At 35.2% G+C, this 12,210-nt stretch overlaps 1 protein-coding gene across 1 annotated transcript in view; it reads right to left on the bottom strand.

Annotated features, from left to right (window-relative positions):
* The window catches only part of LOC103032203 (voltage-dependent T-type calcium channel subunit alpha-1I), a 269,335-nt gene extending 257,464 nt beyond the window's left edge, over window positions 1-11,871 (bottom strand). Inside the window, exons 1-2 of the mRNA XM_049479328.1 lie at window positions 11,753-11,871; window positions 2,478-2,611 (exon numbers count right to left, since the gene is read on the bottom strand). Of these exons, the coding sequence (XP_049335285.1) occupies window positions 2,478-2,611; window positions 11,753-11,845 (227 nt within the window). The 5' untranslated portion in view covers window positions 11,846-11,871. The remainder of the gene's footprint in view (window positions 1-2,477; window positions 2,612-11,752) is intronic.
* Window positions 11,872-12,210: the final 339 nt, after the last annotated feature.

Here is a 12,210-nt window from a genome sequence, read left to right as displayed (position 1 = left end):
AAACTAGAGCCATTAAAAAATGATACATTTCTTTTAAAAGTAATGTAAGAGATGATTTTTACCATTTTGCTGTTTAAAATTAAGCTAAAAATGAAATGCTAATAGTTTGGATGCATCTTCTATTTTAGTATAGACCGTTTTAGAGGAATATTCATGAGCGTAGGAAGTGACGTAGCTGTTCCTAGGACACTTCCGTTCAGCGGTAAACAGCGTTCAAAACAGTGGACGTAACTTTTTAATTTAACATGAATGCAAACTTTACCTAATCTGAGAGTCACAAACATTGAAAATCAGGTCAAATTGTTCTTTAAACCAATAAACTATGGAGGACCAAAAATGACATAAGTATAAATAAGTACACATATAAATGTATAAATATATAAATAAATAAATGAATAAATAAATTAATGTTGAAATTATTAAATATATATGTAAATGCACATATAAATGTATAAATAAATATATGTATTTATTTATATTTATTTATTTATTTATTTATATTTATTTTTATATTTATTTATTCATTTATATGTGCATTTATTCATGTCAACATTTATTTATTTATTCATTTATTTATTTCAACATTTCTTTATTTTTTCATGTATTTATTTTAAGATTTATTTATTTATACTTATGTCATTTTTGGTCCTCCATAGAAAACACGCCTGCTTTGTTTTTCACACTGCTGACCTGCCCTGCAGTTACAGTGTCTGCTCACAACTTCTCCCTCCTTCTTATCTATAAACCATGCAGAGTACGTGTTGGATAGCGTTTGACTTGCTCCAACCTCACCATACACTATAGTGATGCCTTCTCTACTACAGGAACAAATATTCCCAACTTTTCCATTGAGAAATTAATTATATGCGTCCAAACTGCGGTGCGCTTTTACTGCCTCCGTTTCAACGAGGTAGTGATCATATCTGGGTAGGTCACCTCTATCAAGCGTTTTAAATCAGAGGAAAAAACTTCTCTCTTAAAACCTTATCAAAAGGATCAGGAAAAGAGGTTTGATCACTTTTTACTAATTTCTGACCGTATGTTTGCTCTGTTTTCGGGAGATTTGCGAAATATGCACTCTTCATTTTGACAGCTGTATAGTTGAAAATAGCGCCACCGGAAGCGTCGAAGGAACAGACGTGCGCATTAGCTTTGTTATTGTTTTCCTCATTGAAACGATCTATTATTTTTCTTTTTTTCTCCTACATTGTAAATTAATAGGGAGAAATGCATAAGAAATCATGTAAGAAAATAAAAAATAAAAAATGTTAAACAAACCATAATACAAATTTATACTAGAATTTAGCTGATCTTTTATCTGGGGTGCTGCTAACCTGCGTTCTGGTAACTCTGATTCACTTATTCTGTGCAACAGAGGAAACTCTTGGTCTTTATTTTTCTAGGGAAGGACCTGATGAGAGCTTTATTTTCATCATAATGTATTTAATGGTCTTTGCAACTGCACTTCAGGATACTCTCAAAGTTTACTCTGACATTTTTCAGATTGACTGAACTTCTTTCTTAAAGTCATTTTTTTTTCTTTGCTTGAGTTGAGTAATTCTTGCCATATTATGTTTAAGAACTCTTGCAATGGCACAGCTGTTAACTGAAAGCTGATCATTCCAGGTGACTCTACCTTATAAAGCTGACTGAGAAAATCCAGCCAAGATGTGTAAAGATGTGCTACTTTGAAGAATCTATAATAGAACTATACATATAGAACTATAAAACAAATTCTGGTGCGTTTAACCCTTTTTGTTTAATAAATCATTCCATATGTTTTTTTCCTTCATAGTTTGGATGTTTTTAAAGTATGTCCAAACTTTTTTCTAGTACTGTATCTAATTTTAACTTGTAAAAAGAAAAAAAAGTTTACACAGTTATGTGAAAACACTAATACTAAACAAAATAAACCAATGAGTTATAATTAGACAGCAAACTGTTCATTATTAAGTAGACAATTATTCAAATTAAGTTCAAGAGTCAAAAATAACTGGACTACAATACCCAGAATGCACTACACACTGACATCACTCGCTCACATGACATGCATACGGCACTACCAGGAAGCTCATCGCCTGAATACTGAACACACCTGTTTCACCTCTAATAAATACATCCTTTACTTCACTCACTCCTCACAAAATATTAATGGTTTTCCACATACTGTAACTATGTCTGTGTTTCACTCTTTCATTCCAACCTTGTTTTTGGTCCATTTTAGTTTTTTTTCTGTTGTTTTTTTGTTGGTTTGTTTACCCCCTCTTGCTGTTGTTTACTGGTGTTGACCCTGCTCGTTTTGACCACTCTTTTGTCATCTGAGTTCTGTCCAACCATGACATTATCCATTAAAAATTTAAGTGAACATGTTTAAAACTGTTTTAATTTATGCTTTTGTGCAAGTAGCATCACATTAATATTTTCCAATAAAACCATAAGAGCAAACTAAATTTTTCAACTTCATAGGCTTCACTCACCCTGCCATCACGATAAAGAAGTCCAGTCTGTTCCAGGTGTCGCCAAGATAACAGCGTCTGCCAAAGATTCCGAGGCCAACCATCTTCACCACCATCTCCACAGCGAAGAAGATGTAAATCATCGCATCGAACGCCTGCAGGAAAGAGAAATCAGTTATTTGAAAGGGTTACTAAACTCTTTCAACCAATCCACACCAATTTAGACTTTATCATGCTTTAAGAAGGAGCTTCATACACACAATACATTACAATTCACCTCATGAGTCACCTGGAATATATATATCGTCGCTGTTCAATGAACAACATTTATATCCAAAACAGCAACTTTACAGGAGAGAGAAAAAACCTTGTAAACTGTTGAAATGGAGATAAGTGTTTTTAATAGGACAGCTACAATATACAGAGACCACTTCAATTTCTGAATCAGTTTCTCTGTTTTTTTTCTATTTATAGGTATATGTTTGAGTAAAATAAACACTGTTGTTTTATTCTATAAACTACGGACAATATTTCTCTCAAATTCCAAATAGAAATCTTGTCATTTAAAGCATTTATTTGCAGAATATGAGAAAAAAAAGATGCAGAGCTTTTAGACCGCAAATAATGCAAAGATAACAAGTTTAAAACAATTTCAAGTTCATATTCAAGTTTTAAGAGTTCAGAAAGCAATATTTGATGGATTAACCCAGTTTTTTAATCACAGTTTTCATGCATTTTGGCATGTTCTCCTCCACCAGTCTTACACACTGCTTTTGGATAACCTTATGCCTTTACTCGTGGTGCAAAAATTCAAGCAGTTCAGTTTGGTTTGAAGGCTTCTGATCATCCATCTTCCTCTTGATTATATTCCAGAGGTTTTCAAATTGGTTAAATTAAAGAAACTCATCGTTTAAAGAGGTCTCTTATATTTCCAGAGCTCTCTCTCTCTCTCTCTCTCTCTCTCTCTTTGGGTTAGCACCCGAACATCCCTTTCAGACAGCTTCCTTTTGCGTCCACAGTTAATCCTGTTGGATGTGTGTCGTCCTTCTTGGTGGTATGCTGACATTACCCTGGATACCGTGGCTCTTGATGCATCACAAAGACTTGCTGTCTTGGTCACAGATGCATCAGAAAGACGTGCACCAACAAGTCTCTTTTGAACTCCGGTATGTCACCCATAATGTTGTGTGCATTGCAATATTTTGAGCAAAACTGTGCTCTTACCCTACTAATTGAACCTTCACACTCTGCTCTTACTGGTGCAATAATGTGCAATTAATGAAGATGAAGCTACCAGGCTGCTTCAGTTTAGCCATGAAACCTCTCACACTAAAATGACAGGTGTTTCAGTTTCATTGTCCATCCCCTGTAATATAATATAATATAATATAATATAGATTCAACCACAGAGAATAATAATAATGATTATTGATCATTGCTGTTTTTTTCCTTCAAAATTGGTGTTTAAAGTTCTGAACTGCAAGAAGAATCTACTTAAATAAGAACTTTTACAAATAACGATTTTAAGTATGAGTTAACAAAGTTCTTAAAGTTCCAAAGCTTTTTGAAATATAGGGCTCTTATGGGTTTAGAGTATACAAGTAAAACATTGCTTAAACATTAATTGAGCAGCTGCTTAAATCAGTCTTATTTTCCCAAGCTATTATATTTTTTCAGAAAATATAAGCCTAGAAAACAGAGAGGGAGGGGAAATAATAATAATAATAATAATAATAACAACAATAATCATAATTTGAAATGTAATCACAGTCCGGCTTACAACAAAACACGCATCTAATCAAACACTCAATTAAACGCAGCAGACAGATCGAGAAGTCTCCGCCTTTACATGTGTTGTTTTGTAAAAGTGATTATTTGTTCTTTTTCCTAAGCGATTGGGGTTTGTTCTCGTTCCACTTCTGTGCTCCACAGATCTGTTTGTGTGCTTGTGTGTGTGTGTGTGTGTGTGTGGTTGCAGCTTGCATCAATTGAATCTTAATGAAATTGAAACGTGATGTACCTCTGCAATGTACGTCTAAGATCAGTGTGTGTGTTTATGTGTGTTTAACCGCTTATTTATTGTTATCTATATCACTTGTATAATTGCCACTAAATTAAATCGCTATTGAAATTCAGAAATCACAACCCCTTCAGGCATTGGCTGATTAAAAACTAGCTACTGCAAATAGCTTTAGAGGAAGGAGGAGGTCAACAGACTAAGCAACACAGAGTTTCTCTGTGAAGAGCATTGATAGCGTATTAGCAATAATTAGCCTCAGCAATTAAATGAGCAATAGGGCCCAGTGGTCAAAACAATAGCATGCTAATTCCTCGGACAAGAGGATTTAATTACAAAAAAATAAAAATAAGATGAAAATTTGACATAATTTTAGGTGTGTTTTGAGTCAACATGATTTATTGCACTAATGCAAATGTAGCAAACAATATTAAAAAAAAAAAATAAATGAATGAATAAATGCCACTAAACAATAAAAATGTAATATTGATTTATTTGTACTGAAACACTCAGTACTCAGTACCTTACACTCATTGTGTGTAATATGCGAGCTCCAACTATCTTAGCATCAATGTCAGAACAAAAACTTGTATCTCCAGAATATCGTAGCAGCTGCACAGGAGAACAAAAAGAAGAGGAAGAAAAAAAAAAACGTGAAACTTTGAGTAAAATTCAATATAAAAAGATTTTTAAAAAGTTGAAAATACACCTAGAATTATACTGTGCCTTTATACAGTATGTCCACTATATTCTACGTACTGTAAACCATGTTTTTATATACAGTGGCTCGCAAAAGAATTCCTACTTTCCTGTTTCAGCAGTGGTTTTCTTCTAGACATATGTGTCGAGTCCTGTTAACAGATTCTCCCACCTGAACAATGGGGTTTCTGCAGCTCCTCCAGAGTGAACAGAGGCCTCTTATCTGCTTCTCTGACCAGTGTTCTCCTTTCTCGATCTCTCAGTTTGGGTGGACGATGACCGTGTCTTGGTAGTTTTGCAGGTGTAGAATACTTTTTCCATTTTTGGATGATGGATTGAACAGTGCTCCTCGGGATACTTAAAGCTTGGATACGTCTTTATAACCTAACCCTGCTTTAAACTTATTCTCCACAGCTTTATCTCTGACCTGTCTGGTGAAATCCTTGGTCTTCATGTTGCTGTTTGTTGACTAGCAGTGTTCTCTAAGGGGGGTTTCACACCTGTAGTTGGTTTCTCTGGTCCGAATCAACTGATGAGTTCTTTTACTTGGAGCGTTTTCTCCTTCTGTTTGGTTTGGTTTCACGCAGGCACAAACCTAAACGCACCAAAATGTGCACCAATAAACCACGCGAGCAGACTGTGTCCTCTGATTGGTCTGAGTTGTGTTGAGTTGTCTGGAGTGGAAGTATGTATAAATATATGAAAGAAGCAAATATAGAGAGAAGATATTGTGTTTTAGCGTGTATATCTGTGCTTTAACGCTGAACGCTTTCAAACACAGTGTTTAAATGTGCAGCACAGATGTTACACATAGTAAACCGCGTCACGCGGCTGTGAGCAGTGAACGCAGCACAGACCGCATGTGCATGGACACAGCATTTGTGTTTTATAGATGTTGGTAATTAGCGTTATCTGGCTAATATATCAGATTAAACTGGGCTTTATCAGCAGTTCAAATAAATGGACTATATTTAATAGCTGGGTAGAGCCGGATAGAGACTGGATTACGCTCTCACCACTGCACTGCAGTTCTTTTGATCCGTACCCGAGTGCAATTACTGTTTTCACACCTGCTCAATCGAACCACACTTAAGTTACAAACGGACCAGAGTTCAATTTAACCAGACTAAATAGTGCTGGTGTGAAAAACCTAACAAACCACTGAGGCATGTTTATACTGAGACTAATTCACACACAGCTGGACATCTGGCCACTTTGTGTTGGTCTATCGCTAAAAATCTCAATAAAATACAAGAAAAATACAAGTTTGTGCTTGAGAGGTGACAAAATGTGAAGAAGTATAAGAGTTATGAACACTGTACAGCAGTGGTGTGCAGTTAATATAGTGGGTACCCCTTCTGCAACAAAGCCCCCGCCCTTCACTCGACAACCTACACATAGATTTATATTAGAACTACATATTCTCTGTCTCGACTTAGTTATATGAGCTTAATGCACATTAAAAGACCAAAAGTACAACAGCTACAAACAACAAAATCAGTGCTTAAGTTTCCTACAAGTACAGCCGACCAACAAAGACCAACAAGACGCCAGGTCAGTCAAAACATTAAGTACACACAAAAACTCACCAGTCAGACGGCCTATTATTGAGAATTAGTTTCACATTGAAGGAGAGCCTTAAAAAAGGCTATTTAATATGATTTGACACAATATTTGTCTCATTTACCATAGCGCCGTTTATGACTAAGCAACGCGTAGCCCCTTCAGCCGAGGGCCGAGAAGAGGTTAGACAGTCGTGGCCCCGCCCCCGTAGTGAAAATCATGAATCTGATTGGTTAGACTGTGCTTTGACTTTGCTAACAGACTCATTACTACACCTTTCTCAAAATCAGCAGAAGGGTCACGCAGAAGCAGAAGCCATTTTGAAAAGCTTTGATTGGTTAGAACCGCTGTCAGTCAGATAAGAGTCCTGTAGCAACTGAAAAACACAGACTAATGCTCTGAATTAGTTGCTGAATTTTTATTTTAGTTAATTTATAAACTATATGCTTATAGTTTACAATAACTATGATATATATTTCTTGATTAAATATGATGTAATGATTTACATGCACCTATTGTCACCCCTTCTCTGAAGGGTTAGAAGGGTCTCACTGCACACCACTGCTGTACAGACATCTCACTTCTCCTACGACCAGCGGGAATTTCACACATATTGATAGTGGGGCTCCCGCAAATAGTGGATAGATGCCCACAAATCATCTGCAATATCCCTGATTTCTGAGTGCAATGGGCCAAAATACCAGCTATAGAGTGTGAAAACCTGGTGAACACTTACAGGAAACCTGTAAGTTTCCTCTGCCATTGCAAACAAAGGTTATGTTACAAAGTACTGACTGAGCAGAACTTGTTTTATTGATCAAAAACTTTTCACCATGATTTACAAATAAATTCTTTAAAAAGTCCTACAATGTGATTTATTGGATTATTTTTCTCAGTTTTTCTCAAATAGTCTCAAGCTTACCTATGATGGAAATTACAGACCTCTCTTAACTTTCTAAGTAGAAGAAATTGCACAATCAGTGGCTGACTAAATACATTTTTACCCAACTGTAGTACTATGAAAGGGATACACATGGGTTGAACTGGACAATGAAACTGAAACACCTGTCATTTTAGTGTGGGAGGTTTCATGGCTAAATTGGAGCAGCCTGGTGGCCAATCTTCATTAACTGCACATTGCACCAGTAAGAGCAGAGTGTGGAGGTTCAGTTAGCAGAGTAAGAGCACAGTTCTCCAGTGCTCAAAATATTGCAATGCACACAACATTATGGGTGACGTACCAGAGTTCAAAAGAGGACAAATTGTTGGTGCATGTCTTGCTGGCGCATTTGTGACCAAGACAGCAAGTCTTTGTGATGTATCAAGAGCCACGGTATCCAGGGTAATGTCAGCATAACACCAAGAAGGACGAACCACATCCAACAGGATTAACTGTGGACGCTGTAAGAGGAAGCTGTCTGAAAGGGATGTTCGGGTCCTAACCCGGATTGTATCCAAAAAACATAAAACCACAGCTGCTCAAATCACAGCAGAATTCAATGTGCATCTCAACTCTCCTGTTTCCACCAGAACTGTCCGTCGAGACAATAAATTATTGTGGTCTAAAAAAAGGTGTTTCAGTTTCATAGTCCAACCCCTGTGTATAAATTATTAACCTGGTAAAAATGTGATTCTTTTTATTAGTGGATGTCTGTATATCTCTATTGGTTTTATACAGTTTCAAAAATTTGAATGGATTCCAAGTCACAGTAAAACATGATACCCTTTTTTAGTACTATATAGATTTTTTTTTTTATCTATAGCTTTGTATCTGTCTAAACACTGCAGAACCTCAAACATGACTTCTTCAGTCCTCTGGAGGAATCACTTCTATATCAGCTCAAACAGCAGGACACGAGACACAAGACAGACTCGGCTCACTGCCAAATCCCTACAATACAGCTACAGTCCTTCACCCCCAAACAAAGAGAGAAGAGAACACACACGGATTAGCTAAAGAGGTCACTGACATCAGGTAATTCCTGCACGGGTTTCAGGAGGAGAGGTGGCTTAGCTCCTGGGCTTCTATCTGGACTGATAGACATCAGTATCCTGAGGTTTAAGTGTGGAGATCTGACGCCAGATACCAAACAGAGGACAGGAAAGAGAAGATAGCCTCAGGAGCTGTGTTTGAGTGTGTATTTGAGTGTGAGTGAATGTCTATTTTTTGGGAGGGAAAAGTTACTAAATATTTAACTTAGATATTAGCGCAATAAATATTTCCTATTAACTGAAAAAGGAACATTTTGAATGTTCGACCATTGACGAATATTCCAAAATGACCCCAAAATGAGAGAAAATGACAGATGTCCCCATAATCACAGAAAAAAAAGGAAAACTTCAACACAAATATTATGAAAAAAAATAAATCAATGGAAGATCATCCTTATTGGTCACCAAATTTTAATATGTCACCATAATTATGAAATTATGATTACAATTGTCCTCGAAATTAAGTGACTTTTTAAATGTCCTTAAACAAAATAGAATACTTCTCATGGAAAATGACTCCATACATGGTATTACAATGAGTAAAAGGTCTAAATGACCAAAAGTTATAAATGTCCTCATAATAAGAACATTCTACATGCCCTCATAATGAGAACAGAAAGTTCTGAAAGTAAATGTCCTCTTAATGAGTGAAAGTTCTTGTCCTCACAATAAGGAAAGTTTTAAATTTCTGACTATAATAGACCATTTCAAATGATCTAACAACAACAGAAATATACAAAAGTGTTCTAAGTGTCCTCACAATGGTCGAAAGTTCTAAGTGTCTGCACAAAGTGTAAAGATTGTAAATGTCCTCAAAATTAGCAAACATTCTAAATGTCCTCATGGTAAGTTCTACATGTCCTCATAAAGAGAAAGTTCTACATGTCCTCACAATGAGCACATATTTTAAATGCCCTTACAATGTGCAAATGTTTTAAATGTCCTCACAATGATGGTACATTTCCAACTGCAATGGAGGACGTCAAATGTCCTCACAGTGATGCTACAATGTCACAACAGTAAAACATATACGTTACAAATGTCCTCATAATTAAGTAAATTTTTAAATGTCATTATAACAATGAAAACTTCCTTATAGTCATGGACATTTACAAATGTCTCCAAAAATTGCCAATTTGTGACAATAAGTGAAAGTTATTAATGTTCAAAAGTTCTAAATGTCCTCACTATGAGCAAAAGTTCTAAATGTCCTCACAATGAACAAAAGTTCTAAATGTCCTCACAATGAGCAAAAGTTCTAAATGTCCTCACAATGAACAAAAGTTCTAAATGTCCTCACTATGAGGTACATTTCCAACTGCAATGGAGGATGTCAAATGTCCTCACAGTGATGTTACAATGTGACAACAACAAAAAGTTACAAATGTCTTTCTAATAATGGAATGTTACAAATGTCCTCATAATTAAGTAACTTTTTAAATATCCTTATAACAATGAAAACTTCCGTATAGTCATGGGAATTTACAAATGTCTTCAATAATTATCAATTAGTGACAATAAGTGAAAGTTATTAATGTTCAAAAGTTCTAAATGTCCTCACTATGAGCAAAAGTTCTAAATGTCCTCACAATGAGAAAAATTATATTTTTCCCACTACAATGAAAAAATACAAATGTTCTCAAAATGATGAAAAGTTACTTTGTCACAATGGCACCAACAGAATGTTACAAATGTATCCCTTATGATGGAATGTTACAAATGTCCTCACAATGAAGCATCTTTTCAAATGTCCTTACAACAATGGAATCTCTCTAATGGCGATGAAAATTTACAAATGTCTCCACTAATGGCCTCACAGTAAGCAAAAGTTATAAATATCTAAAAGTTAAGAATGTCCTTACAATGGCCAATAGTTTTACATCTCTGCACAGAGAATAAATTTGATAAATGTCCTCATAATGAGCAAATGTTCTAATTGTCCTCATGATAAGAACAATAAAAAAAGTTCTAAATGCCCTCACAGTAGGACATTCTACATGTCCTTATAATGAGTTGAAGATTTATGTCCTCACAGTAAGCACATATTTCATAGATACTCGCAACGAGGAAAGTTCCATATTGTCCCCTAAATTGGAGAATGTTACAAATGTCTCCCTAATGATGGAATGCAACAATTGTCCTCAAAATGAAGCATCTTTTAAAATGTTCTTACAGCAATGGAGTCTCTCTTATAGTCATGGAATTTATAAATGTCTCCACAATTGGCCTCACAGTAAGCAAAAGAACAAGCAAAAGAATGCAAAAAAATAGAATGTCCTTACAATGGCCAATAGTTTTACATGTCTGCACAGAGAGGAAAATTGTCCTTACAATGAGCAAAAGTTCTAAATGTCCTCATAATAAGAAAGTTCTACATGTCCTCACAATGAGAAAGTTAGAAATGCCCTCATAATAAGTGTAAGTTCTATGTCCTCACAAAGAGCACATCTTCTATATGTCCTCACAGTGTGCAAATGTTTTGAATGTCCTCACAATGAGCCAAAGTTCTAAATGTCCTCATGATAAGAAAGTTCTACATATCCTTATCATAAAAAATATATATTTTGCCACTATAATGCATGATTACAAGTGTTCCGCAGTGATGGAATGTTAGGATTTCACAATAACAACAGAAAGTTACAAATGTCTTTCTAATTATGGAATGTTACAAATGTCTTTAAAGTAAAGTTCATTTTTAACTGTCCTCATAATGATGGAATGTGTCAAATGACTTTACAAATAAAAGTTACAAACAACTTCACAATTAAGAAAATGTCCAAATATCTCCACAAATGATGATCAAAGGTGAATATTAGAAAGTTAAATGTGCTCACAATGATAGACAGTTACAAAAGTCTTCACAAAATATTTAAATTAAAAATGTATTTACATGGATATTCATTTCTAAATGTTCTTGAAGTTAAAATATCCTTACTGTAAAATGGATTTGTTTTAATATATTATTAATCTATTAATCAAGGAGTTTTGATGTGCCCATACTTGAAGCAGTATAAAACATTCTTACCTGTAGGATCTGGCAGCGCTGTGAGGAGCAGTCGATGTTCTCGCAGGGCTGGTACATCCCCAGGGTCACGCAGTTCAGTATAATCACCATCATACTGACCCGCTCAAACCATGTGAAGCTCATAGTTAAGGCCAACACAGATCATTTCAATTCAGATTTATTACATTTATGGAAAAAAAAATGGAAAAATACAGAAAAATAGAAAAACATGTTAGAAATTAGAAATTAATTTGTATTTAATTAAGTAGACAGACCAGTTATATGCCCATAAAGTACACAAATTTATATATAACAACACCTTCCACAGAATCAGTCTCCTCCTTTCAAACCACTAGTCCACCACCATGGGCAATACCAAAGAACTATTTAGACCATACCATTAGCAAGAAGCTTGGTGAAAAATAGATCACTGTTGGCACGATAAATCAAATAGTTGCCTTTGCTTTGAATTACATAAG

The sequence above is a fragment of the Astyanax mexicanus genome, chromosome 5 (genome assembly GCF_023375975.1).
Source record: "Astyanax mexicanus isolate ESR-SI-001 chromosome 5, AstMex3_surface, whole genome shotgun sequence".
Taxonomy (NCBI): domain Eukaryota; kingdom Metazoa; phylum Chordata; class Actinopteri; order Characiformes; family Acestrorhamphidae; genus Astyanax; species Astyanax mexicanus.
The sequence above is the reverse complement of the archived record's forward strand: the minus strand, read 5'-3'. Positions and strand labels throughout refer to the sequence as shown.